We start from the raw sequence: 27,876 nt of genomic DNA on the forward strand, positions 1-27,876 counted from the left end.
CTTGAGCCACTGGTGGGTTCCAGCGCCTGCCTATTCCGTACCTACTCATCTGAGCATGTGTAGGCTATGCAACAAGCATTGTGCCCTAGAGGGTCAAATGTTTCCTTCTTAGTAAGGCTTTTCAGGCCACCCTATCTCATGCTGCAATCTGCACACCCCTCCCCCCCAATACACACTCACACTACTCGCCTCCATTTTTTTTTTCTACAGTACTCATCACCTTCTAACATATTATGTAACTTGCTTATTTGTTGTTTATCTTCTGGTTCTTCCAGAGATGATCTCCACAGATCATTATTTGTCTGGTTCACAAGGTATCATCAATGCCTAGAATTATGCCCAGCACATAGTAGGCACTTGATAAACATTTGTCGAATGGATGAATGAATGGGCTGAGGCAGCAGTGACTTGGGGGGCAGGAAAACTGGGTTTGGATTTAGCCTTGTGATGATGGACTTTGGACAAAACCCTTTCCCACTCTAGGCCTCCTGTTACTCTCTGTGACTCTACAAAGGGCACAAGGCCCTGAAGTTGGGCCTTAGCCCCTGGCTTCAGGATTCCATGCCTGACCACCATACACAAGCTGCCCTCGGTGAGCAGGGGTTCACACCCAACCCTGAGGGGGAATCTGCTCAGACTACCGACCTACAGGACCTGAGAATCCATGGGTGTCATTTGCTGGCTGCCTTGGAGGTTGGGAGCACCGGCAGCTGCCGCCTCCACTCCAGCCTCCAATGAGACAAAACTGGTCTGACCAGTTCTCCTGGGCCACACCAGTACCTGCTGTGTCCACTGAGATTTCCAAGCCATTGCCTCTGTCATTTGTCCCAGATATTCTCAGCTTCTTAAAGCAAGGAAAATGGAGCTTTACAGGGCTTCAGGTTAGCCCTTTCTGGGCCCACAGGACAGATTCTTCCTGAGGGAAACATACGCTTGACCTCCATGGAATGGGAAAAGGAGGTGGCGAGAGTGGGTCTTGTTCTCTCGAAGTGCTGTTGTTGGTTCATTCAACAAATATTGATCAGGCAATTCCTGAGCAGTTCTAGACACTGTAGATGTATCAGTGAACAAAACAGACAAGGCTTTGTCCTTGTGGAACTTTTGTTTTTAATGAGAAGAATGGACAATAAAAATGCCTAATATAATGTCAATGATGATTAATAAAAATGAAGAGGAAGGGACTAGAGTGTGATGAGGGTGGGGAGGGATTATTTTAGATAAATTGGCCAGGGAAGTCCTGAGGAAATAACTTTTGGGCAAAGGTAAATAAAAGGAGGGGGCCAGTATTAGGAAAATCTGGGGGAAGAGCATTCTAGACAGCCCCACACCAGAGGGTTGTAAACAGGAAAGTGGGGTCACCTGGGTGGCTCAGTGGGTTAAGCCTCTGCCTTTGGCTCAGGTCATGATCTCAGAGTGCTGGGATCGAGCCCCACATCAGGCTCCCTGCTCAGCAAGGAGCCTGCTTCTCCCTCCCCCTCTGCCTGCCCCTCTGCCTGCATCTCTGTGTACTTGTGATCTCTCTCTCTGTCAAATAAATAAATAAAATATTTAAAAACAAACAAACAAACAAACAGGAAAGTGGCATAATCTGATTGGGGCTCTAGAAAGATTCCTTGAGATGCTGTCAAGAGAATGGATAGTGGAGGAGAGAGAAAGAAAGCAGGGAAACCAAAGAGAAGGTTGTTGCAATCATCCATGCAAGAGAGGTCGGCAGCTTGGACAGAGCAGTGGGGCTGAGGAGATGAAAAGTGGCTGGAGCCTTGGAGAAATGATTAAAACAACAATAACAACAAAAACCAAAACCTTGGCCTATCAGAGCCAGTGAGAGCTTTAGTGATCCTAAGACAAGGCAGGAACTTTGGAGTCTGTCAGTCCTGGATTTGAAGCCCAGCTCCACACATTCTGGCTGAGAGTTTCTGGGCAGGTTGCCACACCTCTCTGAGCCTTGGTTTCCCTATTTATAAACTGGATGTGATAGGAGAGCTTGCTTCCCAGGGTGTTTTGAGGACTCCATGACATGTAAGTAAGACAGAGATCAGAGTTCGGCACTTAATAGGCGGTAAAATTAGCTATGACTCAACTCCCCACATTTATTGATAGAGAAACTGAGGCGGGTTAGCTTAGAGGCAGAGGACAGGCAGTGGGAGGGAGAAAAGAAAGCACTATTTACAGGGTTCCTCAAATCATATACGCGGGTCCAGAGAGAAAGTTAGTTCAGTAGGCGAGCAACATAAAAAATCATGTGACGCCCTCTGGCCATCTTCTTTTCCTACTCTCAAAAGACATGGGAAATTAGAAATATGTCTCTAAGATGAATCAACACAAGTATAGAAAGTAGCAACTGACATTCAGCTGCAAAGTTAGGGAGACCTTAGAGAAGAACAGGAACCATGGCACCTGGAACACGTGTGCCCATTGAAAGGGGCCGGCTAGGTCAGTTCCCCCGAATTGCTGTCTCCCTTTGCCTGACATCCTTATTTTCAGCAGAAGTCAGAATCCAGATTTTCATATGAAATATCCCATTTTTAAAAAGATTTTGTTTTTAAGTTATCTCTACCCCAAATATGGGCTCAACCTTACAAGCTGAAGATCAAGAGTTGCATGCTCCACCAATTGAGTCAGCCAGGCACGCCGAAAACTCCCAGTTTGGGTTTTTTTTGTGTTTTTTTTTTTTTGAACTTGGCTTTTTACTTCTTAAGGAGGCTCCACACCCAGCATGGAGCTCACTGTAGGGCTTGAATTCATTGCTTCTGGAGTATAGGAACCCAGCATTTTTTTTTTGATTTATGGAGCCTAGTGAATTTTTTTTTGAACCTAGTAAATTTTTATATATTGCTCTTGCTATTATTTCAGCATTTTGCCATTATTTCATCCTTTCTGATCCTTACCATTCCTTTTTCTTGCCTTATTACTTTGGCTAGACGTCCAACACAATGTGGGAATCATGATAGCAGGCATCTTTTTCTTATTCCTTTTTTTTTTTTAAAGATTTTTAAATTTATTTATTTGACAGAGAGAGAGATCACAAGTAAGCAGAGAGGCAGGCAGAGAGAGAAGGGAAGCAGGCTCCCTGCTGAGCAGGAAGCCCCACATGGGGTTCCATCCCAGAACCCTGAGACCATGACCTGAACCGAAGGCAGAGGCTTTAACCCACTGAGCCACCCAGGCGCCCCCCCCTTTCCTTGATCCTGACACAGAGGGAACATATCCCAGTTTTCACCACTGCAGTAATGTTGGCTTTTTTTTTTTCTTTTCTTTTTTTTTTTTTTCATTGTGAAAGCTGAAGTCTGTCTGTAGGCTGCATTCAACCCATCGGCTGCCAATTTGTGGTCTCTGCTTTCCCTGAATTCTCTGTCTGAATTGTGGTAACCTTATTGGGTAGGTACTATTATTCTCACCAATTTGACATATGAGGACACTGAGGTTCAGAGAGGTGAAGTGACTTGCCACAGCCACATACCTGGGAAGGGACAGAGCCAGGATTCAAACCTAGCTCTGCTCGATGTCAAAATCTGTGGGACCCTGGATGCTCAGGACAGCCTCTCTTTACACTTTACCCTCTCCAGCAACTTGGGGGACCTACGGGGTGCTCTGGAATCCTGGAGCAGCTCTGTTGCCAATTTTGAGTGACCCTCGACCAAGGGTTTTCCCCTTCCTGGGCCTCAGTCTCCCCATCTGTCAACCTAGGAGGGATGTAGTTACAAGAACCCCAATATGGTTCCAGTCTCCTTCCCTGCAGTCCAATTATATATCTATCAAATATTAGGCCTTGATATGTCACTTGTTCTGTGGCCGGAGTCTGCCACATACTGCTATGTGATTTGGGGGTGCTTAACCTCACTGTACCTTTTGCCTCATCTCAGGTTTAAGATGGAATTAAAAGTAGCACCTACCTCCAAGTGCTTAGGACATGACAGGCATGGCACAAGTGCCTAGTAAACACGAGTCCTCATGATTATTGAGAAATGTACATGCGTGTGTACACTGACAGGAAAAGACAGAAATATAACTTAAGTAGTTTTATTGGGATGGAGACATGGTTCTTAACATTTTCTTTAATGTCACAATTTTTTAAAACATTTAATGACTCCTCCATTTTGGAGAGAACAGTCTAAGTTCCTCAACCCAACATCCAACGACATTTGATTCAACACCAACTTATATTTCAATATAGCAAAGTGGCTAATGGCACACAGAGGCAGGCCACCCCAGCCTGAATCCCTTCTCTGCGACTTACTAGCTGTGTGAGCTTGGGCAAGGAGCTCTGCCTCTCTGTGCCTTTGTTTCCTCATCTGTAAAATAAGGAAATTAACAATCCTCACCTGCTGGGGCTGAGGTGGTATGTGCAGTGTCCATCATGTGGAAGCTCAAAATATATAAGAAATTATTATGATCTAACCACTACCCCCAAATCTCTGGTCATCCTGATCCATTCACCAGAATCATCCTACTTTGAAGGCTTTGCTCATGACTTTCTCTTCCTGGCATGCCTTTTCCTATTTATCCATCCATCAAAACACCCTGTGTCAAGGACCAGCTCAAACGTGCCCTCCCCTAAAGAGACCTTCTGTCCTCACCAGCCCAGCTCTGGCCTTGAGGGCTGGGTGCACTTCAAGCTCTCACTACCTCAGCTGTATACCACTTCCTCATTGGTCCTTCATCTTGCATCTTACCCTTCCTGAGGGGAAGCTGGGCTTGCTCTGAGCTACAGCCCAGAGCCTCAGCACAGATATCTGAGGGACGTACCAGCCTTCAAGGAAACTCATCAAACTGAGTCCAACAGCTCTGCTGCGTCCTGCCCTGTCTCTTCTTGGGCCTCGGTTTCCTCTCCTATCACTGAGGCAGTGTGGCTGTGAATAGAAATGAGGAGACCCTGGTCAAGGTCCCTTTTCTCTTCCCTGCCTCCCAATAAGCCTGGCTTGCTTCTCCTCTGGACTAGCTGGGGAGTGGGGACAGAGTGCTGGCAGTGGGGGCAACTACTGATTTTAGAGGCCTGCTTGCGATGGACCTCTGGCTCTGATCAGAGTTTCTGATGTTGAAGGGTTTGGGGCAAGGCCCAGGATCCTGCATTTTTCCAAAGTGAGTATAAACCCCTTCCATGGCCATGTTCTGAAAATGTGGGAGCACCGAACCTCTCATGGCTAACGGGGCAGCGCAGCTGTGGGCAAGGGGCCATGGGCCCTCTCAGTCCCCACACACTTTGGAGGAGGGAGTGCTGCCACCTAGGGGCAAAGAAAGAAACTGCCAAGGCTCGAGCCAAAGCCGTTGGACACTTTTTGATAAAAACATTTGAGCACTTTCCAAGTGCCAAGCACTATGCCAAGTCCTTTGCACATATCATCATATTGGGTCCCCATGACAGCCCTATGAGGTCGAAATGTCATAAGCCCCATTGTACAGAAGAGACACACAGGGCTCAGAGACGGCAAGTGACATACCTAAGGTCACACAGCAAGTGAATAGCAGCACTTAGATTTAAGGCCAAATCTGGCTGATAGCTGTACTCTAACTGTGACACTCAGTGCTGCCTAAATGCCTATGTCACAAAGTCATCTGCGGATACCCTGTGGAACCGTAAACGAAAAGGTACAGCAGATAAGGGCTCTACCCATTTCAGGCCTCCAGAAGAGGAGGTCCAGCTTGACCAGAGGCCACACTGAGACAGCCCCGAGGAGGGGTGGGCGGGACCACTCTAGCTTCTCTCTTAGGTGAGCTGACACCAGGCTGGACCAGCCAGACCCTGGGCTGCTGGCTTGGCCAGCTCTCTTACCTCCAGTGCCCCTACCTGGAAGCGGTAGGCAGCCCTGCCTCACATTCCAGAATGCTACAGGCCTAGCCAGCAGAATAGGAGCCACAGCAGGCTAGCCACAGGCGAGGGTTCATAAATGACACTCCAGAAGGATTTTGGCCAATGGCTCACTTCCATGGGGAAGGATCTCTCGTCGGCCCCTGAGGCCTAGACCCACAGGGGAGCATCAGGCCGGGCTCTGGGAGCAAACACCACGGGTCCGTCACTCTGAGGCCTGGATGTAGACAGGCACAGCTAGCATGGCACATGGGCCCTCGGCCCCGGCCTGCAGCTCTGCCAGCGCCAGGTTGGAGCCCAGGCTCTCTGCATGCCCAGGCACTACCAGCTCCGGTTCACCCCCCACTGGGCCACCCACCACGATGGACAGCACTGCGTCTGGCTCCGAGAAGGGCGGCTTGCCTGGGGCAGCCTCGGACACTGACCCAGCCCCGGTGTCCTTCAGCTCCTCCAGCCCCAGCGGGTCGGGCAGGGGGGTTACCACCTTACGCCCACCACTGCTGCCACTGCGGGGTGCTGCCCTCCTCCGGGAGGGCCGCCGGGCTTGCAGGTCCTTATCCTTCTGGGGGCCAAGGCGGCAGCGGTGATCTTTGAGGTATTTGTGTCGGGAAAAGCCCTTGGCACAGCCGGCGCAGCGGAACTTGTAGTTGCCGGTGTGGGCACGCTGGTGCTCCGCGAGGTGGGCGCGGCGGCTGAAGGACTTGCTGCACAGGGCACACTTGTGGAGCTTCATGCCTGGAGCGAGGGGAAATCCGTGAGAGGCACCCTGACCCCTTAGTCTGCAACCGCGCCTCTGCACTAGGGATAAAACCCAGTCTCCCGGCTTGCCTTTGGAGCACGTGTCCGATCTGGGCTCTGCTCCTGCCAGTCTCATCTCCCACCTTTTCCCAACCAGCCACACCTGCTGTCCTCAGGCCACCAAGATGGCGCCTGCCTCTGGGCCTTTACACTTGCTCTATCCTCTCTGCCTAGAACAGCAGGCTCTGCCAGAAATCTTGGCTAACTTAGCCAGGTCACCATTATCTCTCTCCTCTCTGGTCTGTCTGCCTCACCCTCGTCCCCTCAGACCATCCCTGTAGGGCAACTAGAGATGGCTTCATGAACTACACAAAGGATCCTGACATTCTGTGCCCTGAACCCTCCAGCGATTCCCCAAGTTTTCCACAAAGCCCTGTGCATTGGACCAGCCCCTTCTTCTCTCAGTCCCACTCCCTCCTTCCCCTTACCAGCTCTCAGATCTCCATGCCTCCCAATCACCTTTCCTTGTCTTAAACAAGCCCCCTAGTCTCTCCTCTGCCTCAAGGCTTTACACTTGCTTCCTCCTTCTGGAAGCTATTCACTGGCTCTTCTCATCCCTCAGGATAGGTCTGATGTTACCTCCTCCCGGAAGCCCCCCGATATCTGCTTCATTTCTTTCTCTGCCCCATCCTTCTGTTTATTCCCATCTTTGTACTCTGCATACTTTGCGCTAAGATACTTACTCATTTCTTGTTCATTTTCAATCTCTGTCACTAAATGCAAAGCTTCCCCAGGGAGGCGGGGGGGCTCTACCCATCTGATTCTGCCCCATCACCCCGAGTCTGACATGTGATAGGTTCTCAGTAGTCACTCACTGAGTGAATCACTGGTGCCTCCACGTCTACCATGAAGTCAACTCCAGCCCACACTCGGCCTGAGCCATACTCCCCTCACCCTCCCTGGGACGAAGGCTCAGAGAGGGGCAGTGACTCAGAGAGAGTCAACGCAGCAGGATAGTGGTCGTACTAAGAATCAGGCTCAGGTCCTCTGTCTTCAGTCCTTAACTCTCTACTCTCCCAGTTTTCAAACTTCCCTTAGCCACTAAATCCTTTCTGTAAACCTCTGATTTTTAACCAGGGGCAATTTTACCCCTCAGAGACTTTGGCTTGTCCTCTGGAGACATCTGTGGTTGTCCTAGCTGCAGGGAAGACGCCACTGACATCCAGAGGGTAGAGGCCAGAGGTACTGGGAAACATCCCACAATGCACAGGGAGGCCCCTGGGACAAAGCATCAGCTACTGGGAAATAACAAGAGTGCCAAGAAACCATGTTCCAGACCCAATGGTATGTGGAAAGCCAGCTGAGCTGCTCTGGGGACACAGCAGCACCCCAGGAAATGCCATAGAGCCCCTGGAAAGCTGAAGAGTGGGTTGGAGAGCTCTGCTCCATGCACCAGCTGCCCTGCTCTGCTGAGGGTACCAAGGAAACTGCCTGGCTATGTCCTGGACCCTGCTGGAATCGGATTTCCCTCCACGTCCGATCCACATCTCTATCACACTGGGCACCTCTCTGATTTACAGCTATCTCCTCTCAGGCAAGCTTCCCCCTCAGCCTGGGGAACTGTGTCCAACTTACCTCCATAGGACCCCGAGGAGGGCAAAAGCCTGTTGGCTGGAATATACCAGGCAGACATAATAAGCTTCATGGGATGCACCTGTTCTTTCTAGGAGGCCCGCCCCAGCGGTTCAGACCCTCCTGGTAGGTCCAACGGTCACTTACCGGAGTGGGAGAGGATATGCGCCTTCAGCTTGTCTGGCCGGTTAAACTCTTTATTGCAGCCCGTGTGTGTCCTAGAGCCCAAAACCACTGGTCAGGGGGAGCTCACCAGACTTGGGACTCTCTTGCTGGTCTCTGTGCTAGCCCTGGGCATGAGGGACTCCCCGTCTACCCCAAAGGTCAGGCAAGGAAGCAGGGTGGGGAGTGAGGCAGGTCAGGTAGCAAGGCCCACGACAGGATAAAAGGAGAGAGGCCCTTCAGGACCTTGGGCCTGACAATTCTCTGTCCCACTGCCGGGTAAATGGGCCCCTCCCACTCACGCCAGGCTCTACTCACGAGAAGGGGCATTTGTATTTCTTGAATGGCTCATGGATCAACATGTGTCTCTTCAGTTTGTCCTTACGGTTGAACGCGGACTCGCACACTGAGCATTTGTAGGGCTTCTCACCTGTAGGAAGAGACACAGCTGGGGGGTGGGGACTGCGAGTCCCATGAGATGGAGTCTGAATATGGGGTACACTAGAGGACAGCAGCCCCTCTACGGAAGTGGCCTGGGAGAGAACAGCCTCTCCCATTCCTCGTGATTTTGTTTCTCAAAGGAGAAGAGGGGGCTATTGCAGATAGGGCAGTCGGGAAAGGCCTTTCTGATGAGGCAAGAGGGGAGACCTGAGGGGGTAGGGGAACGAGCCATGATGGAAACTGGAGTCAGGGTCCCAGGAAGAAGGAAAGGCGGGAGTGTGTGGTATGTCTGAAGAGCAGTGGGGAGGCCAGTGTGGCTGGAACAGAGCGGGGAAGGGAGAATGAGGCAGAAGGGGAGGTCAGCGAGACAGCCAGGCCCAACAGGAAGGGCCTGCAAGGCCTAGGTTTTTACTCTGAGTAAGATGAGAAGCCTCCAGAGGGCTGAGTGGAGCAGGGACAGATCTGACTTTAGAGTGTCACGGGCTCCCTCTAGCTGCAGAGGACAGACTGGGGGGGGCGGGGATGGGAAGTAGCCAAGAACAGACCATGTTAGGAAAGCAGAATCGGCAGCCTTTGCCAGTGGACTGACTGTGGGGTGACTGAAGGGAAGGGAGTCAAGAATCTAACGTGGGCCCGAGTGATGGGTGAATGAATGGTTGTGGCATCTACCGAAATGGGGTCCACCACAGGGGAGAGAATTATACCTTATCTAATGGAATCATTGCCACAAACTATGAAGGAAGTACTAGGTGAGAAAACTGAAGGTGATGGTCTGTACCTAGTGAGCTAAGAAGCCCGCCCAGCAGTGTGATGCAGAGTCTGCCTGAGTCGCCCCGCATAGGCTGCAGCAGAGCCTGGTGGGGACCAGGAGGGGGAGGAGAGCAGCTCTCACCTGACAGGGGTCAGGGGTCCCTCTGTCAGATGAGAGCTGAGGGGTCCCTCCCTCCTACCCAGGAGGCCCTTCTCTCTTAGCCTGACAAACCTGTCCTGTGGAAAAGGGCTGCCACTGGGCTGTTTTGATTTCCTGCCATTATTTCCTCCCTGTTCTCCCCCTGGAATGAATAAAGTCCTTTTGAAAAATGCCAACCCAGTGATTAAGGAAATTCTGGCCCTAACGATGGAATGCTCTGCAGTCATGTGTCCAGATTAGTGTCCAGTTGTGTTTCCTGATCTGGAAAGAGGCTCCTGGTCATACTGCTAGTGAGGAAAGAAAACTGTAGAACAGCTTACAACAATCCCTCTTTTGTTAGAAAAGATAAAACCCTCATATTCCAAAACAGCCCTAGCCACAGGTGGTTGTACATACACAGAAGATGCAGGGAGAGAGCTGAGGGCAGGTACACACCAAAACGTCAGTAACAATTAGGATTCAAAGAGGCAACCTAAAGTTTTACCTTATATACTTCTATGCTGCTTCTATTTTTTAAATAAGGCATGTATTACTTTTGAATAATAATTTTTAAAACTCTGAAGAGAGTAATTTGGTAATATCTATCAAAATTCCCAAGCATGTACTTTTTTCTTCTTTTATTATGGTAAAATATACATAAAATTTACCATTTTTGCCATCTTTAAGGGTCCATTTCAGTGGTATTAGATACACTAGCATGGTTGTGCAATCACCAGCACATCCATCCCCAGAACTTTGGCATCATCCCAAACAGAAACTCAGTACGATACTGCATATACACTGGAACCTAGCATTTCCACTGCACAGAATACACAACTACAGACATACTCCCAAAAGCGTGCCCAGGGGGACACACACAGCATTTTGCATACAAACTAACAGCTAAAAATAATCCAAGTATCCAACCCCAGGAACTGGTTAAATAAAAAATAGTAAATAAAGAGCGCCTGGGTGGCTCAGTGGGTTAAGCCTCTGCCTTCGGCTCAGGTCATGATCCCAGGGTCCTGGGATCGAGCCCCGCATTGGGCTCTCTGCTCAGCTGGGAGCCTGCTTCCTCCTCTATCTCTGCCTGCCTCTCTGCCTGCCTCTCTGCCTACTTGTGATCTCTCTCTGTCAAATAAAACTCTAAAAAAAAAAAAAAAGTAATACGGAGGAATTCTATGCAGCTGAGAAAAAGAAGGTACTGCTAGAAGCATCTCCAATGTATACTGATGAGTGAAGAAAAAGGGTACATAACAGAGTTATAATATTCACTCCATTATGTAAAAGTAAGCAAGCGTGTGGTACAGATACAAAAGTAAACCAGAAGGACTCAGACTAAGAGTCAGACTCAGTCATCTGCAGGGAGTGGAATTGGGGATACTTTTCTTTTCTTTTTTTTTTAAATATTTATTTATTTATTTATTTGACAGAGAGAGATCACAAATAGGCAGAGAGGCAGGCAGAGAGAGAGAGGAGGAAGCAGGCTCCCAGCTGAGCAGGGAGCCCGATGCGGGACTCGATCCCAGGACCCTGAGATCATGACCTGAGCCGAAGGCAGTGGCTTAACCCACTGAGCCACCCAGGCGCCCTTGGGGATACTTTTCAAACTGCAAGTTACAACCTGCTGGTGGTTATTTTAACAACTAAAATTAAACAGAATAGAAAATATTGTTTTACGAAATTTATGTTTCAGTATATGCTCTGCACATAAATGTGTTTCCTGGGCTGTAGTATAAAATATATTTTTTGCCATAGGTCATAGTAAAAAATTTTTTTAAATATTTGGATTATCCATTGAGGTGAGAGGATGGGGTTATTTTTTCTCATATATATATATATTTTTTCATATTTGCTTTTGTAATGTCAAGGATTTTCTCTTCAGGTTTTTGCAACTTTTAGATCCTTTTAAATGAAAAAAAATTTTTAAGTAATAATCTTTTTTTTAAAGATTTTATTTATTTATTTGAGAGAGCAAGTGCACAGAGGCAGAGGGAGAAGAAGAGGCAGACTCCCTGCTGAGCAGGGAGCCTGATGTGGGGCTTGATCCCAGGACCCTGAGATCATGACCTAAGCTGAAAGCAGATGCTTAAGCCCCTTAAGTAATACTCTTTTTTTTTAATTTTATTTTTTTGAAGATTTTTATTTATTTATTTGACAGACAGAACTCACAAGCAGGCAGAGAGGCAGGCAGAGAGAGAGGAGGTGGCTTCCTGCTGAGGAGAGAGCCCGATGCAGGGCTCGATCCCAGGACCCTGAGATCATGACCTGAGCCAAAGGCAGAGGCTTAACCCACTGAGCTACCCAGGCGCCCCCATTTTATTCTCTTTTAATCTTTAAAAGAGTATTACTGGGGCGCCTGGGTGCCTCAGTGGTTTAGGCCTTTGTCTTCGGCTCAGGTCATGATCTCAGGGTCCTGGGATCGAGCACCGCATCGGGCTCTCTGCTCAGTGGGGAGCCTGCTTCCTCTTCTCTCTGCCTGTGTCTCTGCCTACTTGTGATCTCTGTCTGTTAAATAGATTTTTAAAAATATTTTTAAAAAATAAATAAATAAATAAAAGAGAATAAAATGTCAATGTATCTCAACTGGGGAACCAAGGATGGGGGTTCTGCCCAGGTGTGGGTGGGAATTTTGCAGGGAGAACAGCACCTCCAGGGGCGCCTGGGTGGCTCAGTGGGTTAAAGCCTCTGCCTTCGGCTCAGGTCGTGATCCCAGAGTCCTGGGATCGAGCCCCGCATCGAGCTCTCTGCTCGGCAGGGAGCCTGCTTCCTCCTCTCTCTCTGCCTGCCTCTCTGCCTACTTGTGATCTCTCTCTCTGTGTCAAATAAATAAATAAAATCTTAAAAAAAAAAAAAAAAAGAACAGCACCTCCACCCCAAGGGGCTCAGAATGGTCTGAGTGAGCTGTCTGGTTAGAGCCAAGTGTCGCCCCACCAACCTCCAGAGGTACATCTCCACTCTAGTATTGGTGGGAATTCCTTGTTCACTTGAGAGGGCAGCTTGGTAGGTGGCCAGAAAGGAGATGAGGAAAGAGTGGGGAAGGAACTGGAGGGGGAGGGAGAAGAGGGCTGGAGAAAGATGGGATAAGGGGCAGAGGGGGAGGGGAAGGGGAAAAGAGACGAAGTTGGGGGAGCGGGCAGGGGGCTGGGCAGGAGTTGGGGGTGGGGGACACAGGGCACGCACCTGAGTGGATGTGAGCATGCAGTTTGAGGTAGTGCTCCCGCCGGAAGAACTTCTTGCACACCTGGCACTTGAACCTGCCGCCACTGCCGTGGGTGGGCAGGTGGCGCCGCAGGTAGCGCTCACAAGGAAACACCTGGCAGAAGAGAGGAGCTGGCCTTAGGTCTGACTCAGTAGCCCTCACCACCCTCATTTCCCACACTTATGGAAACAATTTCCTTTCTGCCCACTGGGGTCAAGGATCAGGGCCCAGGCTTAGCCTTAGAACCTCACAGCTCCCACGATAACGCCACGGTAACTCCCCCATAACGCCTGCTCTGAGCTCCTGCCAGCCTGCTTTTCCTACCCAGGAGGCCCTTCTCTCTTAGCCTGACAAATTTCCACTTGCCATCAAGACGCAGCCCAGGTGTCACTGCTTCTGTGAAGCCCTCTCTGAAGTGCCACAGAGGGCCGTACAAACTCAACCCTTGAATGTTCATATACATTTTATTTATTTGTTTGTTTGTTTCTTTGTTTGTTACTTAAAGTAAACTCTACCCCCAACGTGGGACTTGAACTCACAACCCCGAGATCAAGAGTCACAAGCTCTACCACCTGAGCCAGCGGGTACCCCTGTGCATCTATGTTTTTAAAGTTGCCATCTGACCCCTTGAATCATAACCTGTGGCTTAAATGAGATCCCTACGAGGCAAGAGGAGCTTTCATTCATTGCCACAGAGCCTGGGTCAAATGAGACACATGCAAAAGAATGAATGACAAAATGATTACATAACTGAAGAAACTGAATGAAAAGGTAACGAAGAGCAGGAAACAGAGAAACCAAAATCTCCTTCCTCTCCGGCCTTAGGAAAGGCATTCGTTCATTTTTTCCATTCATTTGTTACAGAGAAGTAGTCAGGGTTACAGACCCAACTACCTAGTAGCCCCCCCATGTCCTAGCTGGGAGAGCTTGCTGTACCTTGGTTTCCCCATCTGCAAAATGGGAAGAGTAGTGGTATGCGTCCTAGAGTTAAATGACTCAATGCAGATCAAATGCTCTGAACAGTATCTGGCACATGGTTCTTGTTCAATCCATGATAGCTTTTCTTTGGAACACATATTCCAAAGCCCCAAATTAGGCTATCTGCATAATTAGAAACATCCACATAATTAGCATGTGGCTGACATGCTACTAGGGCTGTCCTGGAAAATCTGCCGTGTAAGGCTGTGAGAAAATGAGTAGACTAGGGAAACCAGTTAAAGCGCCAGGCGGATGCAATCAGCGGAATCCAGACTTCAGGAAACTGCACAGGACCAATGGCCCAGTTTCTTCAACAAATAAATTAAAAAGAAAAGAAAAAAAAAAAAAAGGAGCACTGGTGGGGAGCACCTGTTGATGAAGAGAATGCCTGGAGTGTGTGGACCTGATTCAAACAAATAAACCTCACAAAAATGATGATGTTTCCAAGACAATTAGAAATGAGAACATCAGGCTTTAGCGATGGCTTTCAGATTCACTGGAAAGAACCCAGAGCAAGAAGGATAGTAATAGGTCAGGAAACTGGAGGCCGCTGTGCCGAGGCTGGGCCTGGGCCCAGGAGAGGCCTCACCCCACATCAGCACAGCCTGGCCGAGCCTGGCCCAGCGGCAGCAGGGTGGACACATGTGCTATCCAGTGGCTCATCTGGGCCATGCAGGGCTCTTCCTCTTCACAGGTGAAGTGTAACCTAGGGAGATGAGCCCAGGAGAGTGGAAGGTATTTGCTCTACCACATCTCACCCCAAATCATGGCCCTAGGGGGAAAGGGCGTGGTACCCACCTTCTGGCAGTGAGGGCAGGGGAAGTTGTGAGTGGCGGTCTGCAGATGGTGTTCCAGGGCCTCGGGGGTTGAGTATTTGTTGACACATTTGACACACCTACATGGGAAGGAGCAGGAGAGGTGATACAGCAGTGTGAGGAGGCCAGACTGGCCCAGTATCAGCCATTCTCCTCCCCGCAGGGCAACAGTGGAAGGCAAAATTCTACACTTAATTCATTCTTTTCCTTTAAAAAAAAAAAAAAAGGAAAGTCAAAGGGCTTGAACTCATGACCCTGAGATCAAAAGTCGCATGTTCTCAGGGCACCTGAGTGGCTCAGTCAGTTAAGCCTCTGCTTTTGGCTCAGGTCATGATTCCAGGGTCCTGGGATAGAGCCCCATGTCAGGATCCCTGCTCAGTGAGGAGCCTCCTTCTCCCTCTGCCTCTGTCCCTCTTTCCTGCTCATGCTCTCTCTCAAATAAAAAAAACAAAAAATAAAATAAAAAAGTGACATGCTCTACTGATTGAGTCAGCCAGGTGCCCCAGAGGGAGTCTTTGATGAAAATTTAAAAAAAAAAAAAAAGAAGAAGAAAAGAAAGACCATGTTACATCCTTGCTCAAAAGACCCCACCTTGGCCTACAAGGCCCTAATGGCTTGACCACTCCTACCTCTCAGACTTCATCTTTCTCCACGGCCCACCCCACTCTGCTCCAGCCACCTTGGCCTCCTTAATACACCCTGAACACACCAAACTCTCCAGCCTCAGGGCCTTTGCACCCTCTGTTCCTGCTACCAGGAACACTCTCCCCCAAATATTCCCTTGGGTAGCACCTTCTTATCCTTCAGGTCTCACTTCAAATGTCACCTCCTTAGAGATGCCTTCCTTGAGTACCCTGTCTCAAGTTGTCCCCTGTGGCCCACCCCCGGGGCACTCCCTACCCAGTTTTGTTTTCTTCTTAGCACTTATTATTTATAATTATTATTTATGTGCTTCCTTGATTTGATCTGTCTCTTTCACCAGCAATGGGGCTCTGGAGGCAGGGACCATATCTGTCTTGTTCATAACCTGATTTGAGCACCAGTGACAATCTATTATGTGAAAAAGTCAGACAGACAAGGATCCAGGCCTGGCCCCTTCTTGTTTATGACCCTCAGTTTCCTCATCCACAAAATAGGATAGGAATCCCATATGGACATGTTCATTTTTAAGACTGTCACAAGAGTCAAAGGAAACGAAGTGTGCCAAACAGCCCATTAATCACAAAACATTAAAAATGTGGTCTCCACTCTTAACATCACAGGCTGGCAAGCCTTCAAAACAGTTTCAGTTGCAAGCTGCTCTGAAGAGAAGATCCCTCCAGTCTTCCAACCATAAAAACATCTGTCAGCAAATGGACCCATTTATAACGAGGTTCCAGTGAGGAATGCTCCAGGTCGGAGGGTAATTCATGCTAAAAATAGAAACACGGGCCCTGACATCTGTACACCAGGGCCACCATGGGAAACGCACAGGCAGGTTCCACCTGTGGTAGGCCCAGGGGACCTCCTCAGACCACACTCTGAAAACCACAGGCTAAATGCCTCCAGATGGCAAGAGAGGAAGAGCAGGTCAGGTGGGAGCAGAGCTACTGGGTGGGCGGTCAGGGGGGACAGAGACGTTCCAAGCTGCTGAGGTAGGAAAGGGCAAGAACTCCACAGGCCTCAGCGGTGAGGAGATGCAGATTTCTGCGGGAGGTAGTGTAGCAGGAACCATTAAAATTAAAACTTCCTGCCAGAAATGCCACCCTAAGTCATCCAAGGTGACATCCTCAGCACGGGGGCAAACCCATGTCATGTGCCTGCTGATACGGTGTGCTAAGGACAGAGAGTTACTCTTTGATACTTCCTGCCAAGAGGGCCAATCCTGCATCTAACCTGAAGTCAAATCACACAAACCCCAAGTGAGGACATTCTACAAAATAACCGGCCTATCCTCTTCCATACCACGGTCATGGAAGACAAAGACCAAATGAGCAGCTGTTCCTGCTTAAAGGAGAATAAAGAGACATGATCTAATGCAACCTGTGATCCTGGCTTGGATCCCAGGCCAGAAAAAACATTTACTTTGTCTATAAAGGATTTTACTGAAACAACTGGAAATTTCTGGATGTGGTCTGTAGGTTAGGAAACGGAACTGTATTGATTTAAATTTCTGATTTGATAACTGCACAGTGCTTCTTTAAGAGGTTGTCCTTCTTTCCAGAAAATATACACTAAAGACAAAGGGTAAAAGAGCATTGTGTCAGCAAATTATCCTCGAATAGCTCAGAACATAATACAGAATATATGTTGAAAAGTTAACGTTTGGAAAATTGGGGTGAAGGGCATATATGGGAATCCTCTGTAGTGCTCATGTTTTTTTCTGGAGGTCTGAAATTACATCAAAGTAAGTTCCTGAAAGTAACTGTGGTATAGGGAAGGGGGTCAGGGTAGACAGGGAATTTCTTTTCACTCATGCTCCTTTTTAGTAAACAAATATTGTACTATATACACATAATTATTAAATAATTATTTTTTAAGAAACTTTAAAAAATATTTTATTTACTTATTTGAGAGAGAGAGAGATCACAAGCAGGCAGAGAGGCAGGCAGAGAGAGAGGAAGGGAAGCAGGTTCCCTGCTGAGTCGAGCCTGAATGCGGGGCTTGATCCGAGGACCCTGGGATCATGACCTGAGCCAAAGGCAGAAGCTTTAACCCACTGAGCCACCCAGGCACCCCAATAATTATTATTTTGAAGTAGGTAATCACTCTTTTTAAAAGCCCTCATTGATTAAAAAAATTGTTTTTTAGTTTTTATTATTACTTTTTTTTGTTTGTAATCTCTACACCGAATGTGGGACTCAAACTCATAACCCTGAGATCAAGAAACACACGCTCTTCTGACTGAGCCAGCTAGATGCCCCTCCTGCACTGACGTCGGACCTGCAAAATCACTTTTAGGAACTTATTTATAAGTGAGCAAAGATGTCCAAAGTTGTTCTCTGTAGTGCTGTAGGTAATAATGAAAAACTGGGAATAACCTAACTATCCTGCAATCACGAGCCAGTTACATAAATTTGGTACATACAATGGAATGATAAGCAGCCACTGAAAAGGCTGGGGCAGGTCTGTTTGTGCTGAGATGCGAAGATATCCATATTATAGTTTTAGGTGATACCACACAGCACGTGTACAGAGTAAACCCATTAAGTTTCAGTCAGTTTGCTGGAAGTTGTAAGACATGAAAAAGGCACAATGAATTTTCACTGGTCTTAACTGTGTCTGGGATGGCCTGACTCCAATGTAGCCTGTGGTAGCTGTATCTACAAACATGCTCATTACAGACACAGACCAAATAACATGTACCAAGAGGATAATAGAGATTATTTTTGCTTGGCAGGGTTTTGGGTTTTATGCGATTTAAAAAATATATATTTTTCTCGGGGCACTTGGGTGGCTTAGTCGGTTAAGCGTCTGCCTTCAGCTCACGTCATGATCCCAGGGTCCTGGGATCAAGGTCCATGTTGGGCTCCCTGCTCAGCTGGGAATCTGTTCCTCCCTCTCCCTCTCCCCCCCACCACCCCTTGTGTTCTCTCTCACTCACTCTATCAAATAAATAAATTTTTTTTTTAATAAATAAAATCTTTACAAAATATTTTTTCTCTGTACTGAACATAGGTAACATTTGTAATTAGGAAAAAAAATAAATAAATCTTATTTTTAAAAGGAAAAAGTAAATATATAGCATATATAAAGTGGCATGCGTAAAATTGACTTGAAGGGTTTGGGGTTTGGGGAAGCAACACAGATAGACCAATGCAATGTGGGCCAAAGGTGGCAGAACAGATAGACCAATGGGGCCCAGACACTGGAAACAGGATGAAACCACTATACCTGCTCAAACATTACTGAGAGGCAGAAATAAATTCTCCCTCATTTATGCCACTATTATTTGGAGCCTGTATTGCATGCAGCCAAGCCTATCTAAACTGTACAATAATAACTTCCAGCAATCACATTTATTGAGCCCCTGTGATGTTCCACGTATTATGTCTGAGAGCCTCACAGTTGTCTTACCTGATCCTCATAAAAAGGCCCTATAGTTATCCCCATTTCAAAGATATGGACACTGAGGCTCAGAGTGGTCAAATATCTTGCCAAGGTCATCTCCAGGACTTGTAGTCAAGCTGGGATTTCAGCACAGGCAGGTGGTTTCTTATCATTACCCAGAACACCATTCCACCCTTGGGTCATCCAGATGGTGGCCTGCCTCCTCGGGCCTTACCTTTGGGCCAGGAGAGCTCATGGCTACCAAGGGTTCCTGGCACTGTAACCCTCACACAAGAACCTAGGAGAAGAGTCTGACTGTAGACACAGGGCAACGGGCTCAACCCTCAGCCTACAAATTCCAAGACCAGAGCTAGGAGGCTTCCAAGGTTCCAGACAAGAATTCGAATCTCAGCTCTGTGCTGACACTGTTATTCTGACAAGCAGGTCACTTCTCCTTCTGAGCCTCAGTGTCCTCATCTTCCAAAGGGGGAGAACGCCACGGTCATGGACTAAACTGTGTCCCTCCAAAATTCATGTGTTGAAGCCTTGGCCCTCAATGTGATGGTATTTACAGATTTACAGATGGGACCTTTGGTGGGTGGGTGTGGGTGTGTGTACGTGTTTGGGTTTTGAGGAGATCAGGAGGGTGGGGTCCTCATGATGACAAAGTGCCCTTATAAAAATCTTTTTTTTTAAAGATTTTATTTATTTATTTGGCAGACAGAGATCACAAGTAGGCAGAGAGGCAGGCAGAGAGAGAGGGGGGAAGCAGGCTCCCCACTGAGCAGAGAGCCCAATGTGGGGCTAGATTCCAGGACCCTGAGATCATGACCTGAGCCAAAGTTGGAGGCTTTAGCCCACTGAGCCACCACGAGCCCCACAAAGTACCCTTATAAAAAAAGATTCTGTGTCTGTGGCATTTTGTTGTAGCTGGAGCTGACCAATACCACCGCCTCCCTCCCAGGATTACAGGGATCAACGTCCCCTAGTCAGAGCTTGGCACATAGTAGGTGGTCCCTTCTTTTTACTTGCCATCTCACTCCAGAAAGCCACACACTCACAGGAACTCATAGATAATTCACAAATCAATCAGGCAAAAGCAAAAGAAAATGTGCCCTGAGTTCAAGTGGGAATTATCCATCACTAATCGAAAATCTCTGTCCCTTGACTGGCCAAAGCTTTGCCTGGGTTTCCTGCCTCTCTGGCTTCAGTTCCCAGTCTCCTCCAGGGCAAGCTGCCCTACACCCATTTAAGTCCTAATCCCCTTGTCAATTTCTCAAAGCTTTTGTGATTTCTACAGGCCCTTCTTACCCTTACCCTGGCTCTGCCTTCCCCTTTAGGCCACATCTAAACTCTCCGGGGCACCTGGGTGGCTCAGTGGGTTAAGCTTCTGCCTTCCGCTTAGGTCATGATCCCAGCGTCCTGGCATCGAGCTCCATACTGGGCTCCCTGCTAGGTGGGAAGCCTGCTTCTCTCCCACTCCCCTGCTTGTGTTCCCTCTCTCACTGTTCTCTGTCAAATAAATAAATAAATAATTTTAAAAATCTTTAAAAAAAACAAAATGCTCTCCCACTTCCACTATACACAATGATCATTCTAAACCAATTGCTATTTCATTTCATATCTCTACACTTGCTGTTCCTTCTGCTAGGAATGCATTCTACCCTACCTACTTGGCCAACTCTTACTCATTCTCTCAAAACCCAGTTCAGATAGCACTGCTTCGGGGACACCTTCCTGGCCTAGGTCCCACTGTGCTTCTTGTATACCTTATATCGATATATATATTAGCATTTTATCACAATACCTGTAGGTGTTCTCTCCCAAAGGAGCCCACGCATTCTAAGCTCAGGATCTGTTGTTACTTATCTCTGAAGCCCCGAGTGACACCCAGGAGTTATGCCTCATTAACAGAGGTTATTGGATAAATCCCTACCCACACAAGTTTGTACAGAAAATCAAAACCATTCCAACATGAAAATATTCACTAAGAACTGGGAGAAGGCCCCTGATAAATACCCCTCCTTGTTTATCACTAATACCGATTCCCATGCATTATGAGCTAGGCTTTGTGGCATTGGTTGAACACACGGCAAAATGGCTGCAGGGCAAAAATGTGGGTGTGATCTCACAGTTATGAAAGTGGTATTGGGGAGCGCCTGGGTGGCTCAGTGGGTTAAAGCCTCTGCCTTCATCTCAGGTCATGATCCCAGGGTCTTGGCATCGAGCCCTGCATCGGGCTCTCTGCTTGGCAGGGAGCCTGCTTCCCCTCCTCTCTCTGCCTGCCTCTCTGCCTACTTGTGATCTCTTGCTGTCACGTAAATAAATAAAATCTTTTAAAAAAAAAAAAAAGAAAGAAAGTGATATTGGGCACCTGCAGATAGATAATCCATAAGGAGGGTCTGGAAGAGGGACCAGAAAACCACCAAATAAGAGAAACTCAATGAGGACAGTCACGGGATTAAAAGCTCAATGAGAATGGTTTGAAGACTCAAGCATTAAAAGCTTGTGACAAAACTGAGGGAGCCTTTCTTCATTTGCCAGAGGGATGCTCTCTATGACCACCATGGAAGACTAAAGTGATATAAAGGATTCTCAGAAAAAATTACCCCCAATAAAATCTACACCTGGTTCATTCCCTGCTCATTCGAAGAATCAGCCTCTGGCTTCAACTTTAACCTGAATTTTATAGACTATAAAACAAGTGAATCTTATTTTTATCAGTTTTGCTTTCCAGTATGTGCTTGTTCATTCTGTTTCCGTTCTAAGAGTCTGTGTACCATTCTGACTGTAACCTAAATTTTGAAGATCAGACAAAATCATATTTTCATACTAGTTTTAGTTTGGGAAAAAATATCTGTTTTCCACGATGAATGAAAAAATATTGCTTTCCCCTTTTTTCACATTATTTTTTTAGGCTAAATGTCTACCAAACTGAAGAATGATACAGGGAGGGCCAGCATCTTCTCCTCAGGTCCTCAGCAGTCAGAAGGAGCTAGGTGGCCGAGCCCTGGGGTCCCTGCAAGGAGAGGGGGTGTGGGCAGGGGGAGAGGGAGGTCACATACTTGTAGACTGCGCTGTCCTTCTTAGGGCTGTGCTGCGGCAGGAGGCTGTGGGAGTACTGGTGCACGCCCAGATCATAGAGCGAGGGGAAGTCCTTGCCACAGAGGTGGCAGCGATAGCTCAGCTCCTCCTGGTGGCTCTTGATGTGCTCCAGAAAGGTGTCGAGCTTTGGGAACGTCTGCGCACAGCTCTTGACCACACACTTGTATACCTTGAGGGAAGAAAACACAGACCAGGTGATGGTTCCCCTCCACCCCTGCTCCTGGAGCTCGGTTTTATCTTGATGAGAGAGTCCTCTCTTCTCAGCCAGTCACAGGGCCCCAGGACCTTTCCCTCAGGTGCTGTATGTGACCTGGTATCTTTAGGAAAATTACCCCAAGACGGGAAATGCAGTGAAAAGATGACATCGTGTCCTTCCAGTGCTGTACTAGAATAGTGGCTCTCTGACTTGAGCGACCACCACAGTGACAGGTTGCCGGGCACCACTCCCGGACCATCGGAGTCAGCAGGTGTGGAGGGCCTGAAGACAGGCCTTCCTAACGAGTGCCCAGGTGACGGGTGCCAAAGTCACAGCTCTGGGGATCTCGCCCTGAGAAGTGCTATCTACCAAGCCTGCCCAGGGTCATCCCACTCTCTGGGGGCTGTGCCTTGTTTTGACTATTTACTATGGATTAGGAGCCTGACTCTAGAGTTAAATATTAACTTGCAGAAAACAGCTCCAATACAAATGATTTTTGTCAGGTAGCAGAGATATCCCCAAAGGTCATGGGTTTTATTGCCCTGTAGGACATTAACCAGAGTTGAATCTACCTTAACCATCTTATTTGAATGTTCCTTTCTTTCACTGACCTAACTATATGTATGTATGAAGACCAGTATTCTAGGTCCTCTTTTGAACTTGCTTTGTCATCCTTCTAGTTTCCTTACTAATGAGTTATGTAAAATTCTGGCTCATGTTTACTATGTTATCTTTATGAGAATTAGGTTTTTAAATTTTGAAAATTATACTTTGACAAGCATACTCCTGATTACCTATACAATTCCACTTGCTGCTTCTTCCTAACAAAGTGAACCCTGATTTGTTCAGGGTGCCAACAAGCCCCATTAAAACACTTGGTCTCCCTGGATCCCTTGTATCTACTATCAGCCATCGGGCTCCTTTCTTGCCAGTGATATATAGGCAGCAGTCTTTAGGGAAGGCATTACTTCCAGAACACAAAAAGCAAAAGCTTCCTAGGAGAAATCTCTCTGCTTTTCTCATTTGTCCTGACTGGAATACAGTTGTGATACCTGGAGAAGCAGCAACCATTATGCAACCTTGAGGATGGAAGTTACATGCTAAGGAGGCAGGGCCACAAACCAGAAGAAGCCTGAGTCTGCAATGACATAACTGATCTGCTGTACAAGCCCAATGCTGCTTACTTAGGGACTTCTTGTGACATAGGGAAATAAAACCTAACTAGTAAGCTAGTTGTCTATTATTTGCAGAGTAATAATGAATTCCTAAGTGATCAAGCACACCCACTGGCTCTGACTAATGAGAAATCTACAGAGGGCTTCTAAGAAAGAAGAGACACAGAGAAGACAGCCTATTTTTGCTATGCCTAGACCACTGCCTAGAATGACTACCATCCCAGAACCACAGGTACCCATCAGTCCAGAACCAGGTCATATCCTCAGGTGGCAGAGGTAAGAGGTGGAAGGACACTGGGTCCTTGATGTTGGGTTGAGTCAAATGACTGTCTCAGGCCTGGAGCTGTGCAATCTTGGGTTTTCGATACCCTTGGGTTGCAATGACAAGCCTCTTAATTTAAGCAATCTGAGTCAAAGTTTTCTGTGTTTTTTCCCCAAGGGTGTCCCAACTTAACACCATTAATCTCCTGCTGGGAATCTAGGATAAGGGACAAGTCAGGAGATTTAGATGAGGATTTGATTATAGTGACGCTCACCATGGTTTTGCTTAAATAGCAAAACATAGTTTATATCCTACATGTTAAAACAGGATTTCTTAAAATGTAGCTGTTAAAAATGATGTTTTTTAAAAAACAGTGACATGAGAAAATTCTCAGAATAAAAAATTAGGTTAAAAAATAGGAAGCACAGGGGCGCCTGGGTGGTTCCGTGGGTTGAGCCTCTGCCTTCGGCTCAGGTCATGATGTCAGGATCCTGGGATCGAGCCCCACATCAGGCTCTCTGCTGAGCGGGGAACCTGCTTCCCCACCTCTCTCTGCCTGCCTCTCTGCCTACTTGTGATCTCTCTCTCTCTGTCAAATAAATAAATAAAATCTCTTAAGAAAAAAAAAAATAGAAAGCACAAATCCCAAGAGAATTTATGCTTATTAAAAAACCCCAATCTCAAAAAAAGAAAAAGAAGAAAGAAAAACACAGAAAAACAATCTCAAGAGGCCCCATGTGGATGATTATACTTATACAACACTCTCAAAATGACAAACTTACAAAAACAGAGAACTGATAAGTAGTTTCCAGAGGCTGAGAATGTTGGGAAAGAGGAGAGCAGGTATAATAATGACAGGTAGAATGAGGAAGATCTTTGTGGTGATGGAATAGTTCTGTACTGTGATCGCAGATTTTACCTATAACAGGTAAAATGGCAAAGAACTACACATAGCTTTATACCCATGTCAGTTTCCTGGTGTAGCTCTCAGGCTGTAGTTACACACAATGTAACCATAGAGGGAAACTGACTGCAGGGTATAAGGGACCGCTCCCTACTATCTTTGTAACTTTCTCCCTACTATCTTTGTAACTTTCTGCAAATCTACAGTTCTTTCAAAAGAGAAAGTTGTTGTTTTTTTTAAAGCTATCAGGGGGTGCCTGGGTGGCTCAGTGGGTTAAAGCCTCTGCCTTCAGCTCAGGTCATGATCTCAGGGTCCTGGGATCGAGCCCTGCATCAGGCTCTCTGCTCAGCAGGGAGCCTGCTTCCTGCTCTCTCTCTCTGCCTGGTTCTCTGTGATCTCTGTCAAATAAATAAATAAATAAATAAATCTCCGATAAATAAATAAATAAATAAAAAGCTATCAGAAAAAAATACAATTCAAAATTATATGTATATACAGATCCCCATTATAAGAAAAAAAAAACCTAGAAACTACAAAACATGCTGGATTTTGTGCTGCATTCTGGGGAGCACATATTGCAAGGTGATTAATGACATGGGGTTGGGCTCTGAGTCCCGACCCAGTCAGTTACTGGTGGTCACTCTGGATAGGTCACTTCGCCCCTCGGGGCCTCAGTTTCTGCATTCGGATGTACTGAAAATGCCTATCACTAAGGTTGTTATGAAGATTAAATACAATTTTGAATGTAAACATTCAGCAGGGTGTCCAGCATCTAACAAATGCATTCTTCAACCTATAAATTCTCTAGATTTTTCTGAAATTTTAAAAAAAAAATTCTCTTTATTTATTTACTTATTACTTTAGAAAGAGGGAGAGAAAGAAACCTAAGCAGGCTCCAAGCCCACCGTGGAGCCAGACACAGGACTCCATCTTACTATCCTGAGACCATGACCTGAAAGCCAAAATGAGCTGAAATCAAGAGTCCGACGCTTAACTGACTGAGCCACTGAGGCACTCCTGAAGTGTACGCTTCAAAAAGGGTGAATTTTGTGAGATGCAAATTGTATCTCAATTAAAAAAATAAAAACAAAAAAGACTGTGGTCCTAAATCCCCATTGTAGGTGTTTAGACATTAGATTTCCCTAGAGTATTGAGAATTTTCCTTATGTCCGGATTCTATTTTGTATGACGTATAGGAGCTGGGTTTCCTCCCTTGGCCTAGCACCATAGTGGCCCCACCCAGAGAGGGGAATCCTGGCCTATCACAGGTGGTTAGATGGTAGCTCACTGCAACTGGGGCACACTCCTATCCCTTTCTAGGCACTGTTCAAGACCCCGGCACCAGCCGAGTCTCCCATCTCCGGTGGTTGTGGCCTCCTGCTGCCCACCATCTGCTTACCTGCTCATTCTTATGCTGGGTCATGTGGGACTTGAGCTGGAAGTAGGTGCTGAACTTGCTGGGGCAGAACTGGCACAGGTAGGAGCTATCGATGAGGACAACCTGCTTGGCCTCCAGTTTGTCCCCTTCATTCTCATCTGCAGCAGGCAAGGCCTGGGGCTGTGGGGCACCCGACAGGGACTGGTCCAATCCTGTTGAGAAAACCAGGGAAGAAGTCATTGAGACTGGCAGAGGAAGAGTCAGGACAGAGGGCCATAACGTTCAGGAAGGGTTCACAGAGCACCCGCCATGTGCTGCTGGATCTACCCTGCCGTCTACCATGTTCCTGGTGTCCGACACTGTACTCAAGGCCCTACACTCACATTCAGCTTTGCACACAGACACTGCCATTCCAGGTGTCCACCTCCTGAATGCTTAAATCCTGACTGGTAAACAGCTATTGCCTCAAATCTCCGCTCACTGGTCTTTCTTTAGCCCTCTCCAGGTTTGTTAAAATCTGGAACACTACTCCCGGCTGCATTCATCATACCTCCCCAGCCCCCCGTTCCAATTACAGTCATTTATTTAGCTGCCCTTCCCTCACTTTTTGAAGACAGGGGCCTCTGACTCATCTCTATAGAGGCCTTCATAAATGTTTGCTATATCGTTGAAATGCTGATGCCAGGCACTGTAAGAATTTTGGAAAAAAAAAAAAGAAGAAGAAGAAGAAGACGAAGATGAAGACAAAGAAGAAAAGAAACAGATGGAACACCTGGGTGGCTCAGTGGGTTGGGCGGGTGCCTTCGGTTCAGGTCACGATCCCAGGGTTCTGGGATCGAGTCCTGCAGGAGCTCCTTGCTTGGAGGGGAGCCGGCTTCTCCCTCTTCCTGCCACTCCCCCTGCTTGTATGTGTTCTCTCTCTCTCTTGCTCTCTCTCTGACAAATAAATGGACAAAGTCTTTAAAAGAAACAGATTGTTCCCCAAGGAGCTCAAAAAAAAAAAAAAATGCACAGGGCACACAGAGACTGGCTAAACACACTGTAGGGCTAGTTCCAATAGGAAGCTCAAATAAAAGTGTCCACATGCCGCTCGTACAACAAAACACCCCCTTCGTTCGCTGGTATGTGGTAGGCTATGCCCACCTGGGGGGACTCTACAGGAAGGGCTTAGGCCCTGGCCCTACACTGTCCAATACAGAGGCCACGAGCCACATGTGGTGACTGAGAACTCAAAATTTGTGGCCGGCATATCTAGATAAGCTATACACATAAAAAAACGCTGGATTTTGAAAATTTAGTATTAAAAAGGAATATAAAATGTTTCATTGATAATTTCCTTATATTATACACTAAAATGATATCAGGTTAGATAAAACATGATTAAAATTAATATCACTTTTTTAAAGTATTGTTTTTATGTAGCTACTAGAAGGGGTTTTTAAAATTTTTTTTTATTTTTTTAAAGATTTTATTTATTTATTTGACAGCCAGAGATCACAAGTAGGCAGAGAGGCAGGCAGAGAAAGAGGACGAAGCAGGCTCCCTGCTGAGCAAAGAGCCCGACGTGGGGCTCGATCCCAGGACCCTAGGATCATGACCTGAGCTGAAGGCAGAGGCTTTAACCCACTGAGCCACCCAGGTGCCTCATACTAGAAGGTTTTAAATTACATATGTTGCTCATATTATATTTTCGTTAATCGCACTGCGGTCTAGTAAGTCCTCACGCTCCATACAGAATAGGAACTAAACCGGTATCAGATCTGGGACATGATCATTAGCTCAGGGACAAGTGATGGCTCGGAAGGGAATCCTACAAAGTATAAGGGGCCTTGGAGACCATCTGCCCAAGGAAGTCAAATAGGTTTCAGTTTCAAGTCAACCGATAGTGACTGCCTGCAGCAATATACTGAGAGTGATTCTGAGGCAGGATCCAGGCACAGCAAAAAGGCCAGGTGATGGATTAGTGCTGTCTTCTAGTGGTACAGTATTAGAGTAAGGCCAGGCTTACTGTACATTTGTCGTCCCTCCTTTCATGCTATGCCCCATTTTATAAATAAAGTAGACTGAAGCCCAGAGAGGTCAAGGAGGTTGCCCAAGGTCACACAGCTGGGAATAGAACCCATGAAGCTTCAGAGGACAGGTATGGGCATGATAGCATTCCCCT

General features: G+C 47.1%; 1 protein-coding gene across 4 annotated transcripts in view; it reads right to left on the reverse strand.

Annotated features, from left to right (window-relative positions):
• Positions 1–4,004: 4,004 nt before the first annotated feature.
• The window catches only part of ZNF341 (zinc finger protein 341), a 49,938-nt gene continuing 26,066 nt past the window's right edge, over positions 4,005–27,876 (reverse strand). For all 4 annotated transcript variants that reach the window (XM_044263224.1, XM_044263223.1, XM_044263226.1 and 1 more), the window contains 7 exons: positions 25,734–25,924; positions 21,758–21,966; positions 14,647–14,743; positions 12,852–12,984; positions 8,657–8,768; positions 8,324–8,394; positions 4,005–6,541 (listed from right to left, as the gene is read on the reverse strand). In XM_044263224.1, the coding sequence (XP_044119159.1) occupies positions 6,012–6,541; positions 8,324–8,394; positions 8,657–8,768; positions 12,852–12,984; positions 14,647–14,743; positions 21,758–21,966; positions 25,734–25,924 (1,343 nt within the window). In that variant the 3' untranslated portion in view covers positions 4,005–6,011. The remainder of the gene's footprint in view (positions 6,542–8,323; positions 8,395–8,656; positions 8,769–12,851; positions 12,985–14,646; positions 14,744–21,757; positions 21,967–25,733; positions 25,925–27,876) is intronic.

Source organism: Neovison vison, chromosome 8 (genome assembly GCF_020171115.1).
Source record: "Neovison vison isolate M4711 chromosome 8, ASM_NN_V1, whole genome shotgun sequence".
NCBI classification, from domain to species: Eukaryota; Metazoa; Chordata; class Mammalia; order Carnivora; family Mustelidae; genus Neogale; species Neogale vison.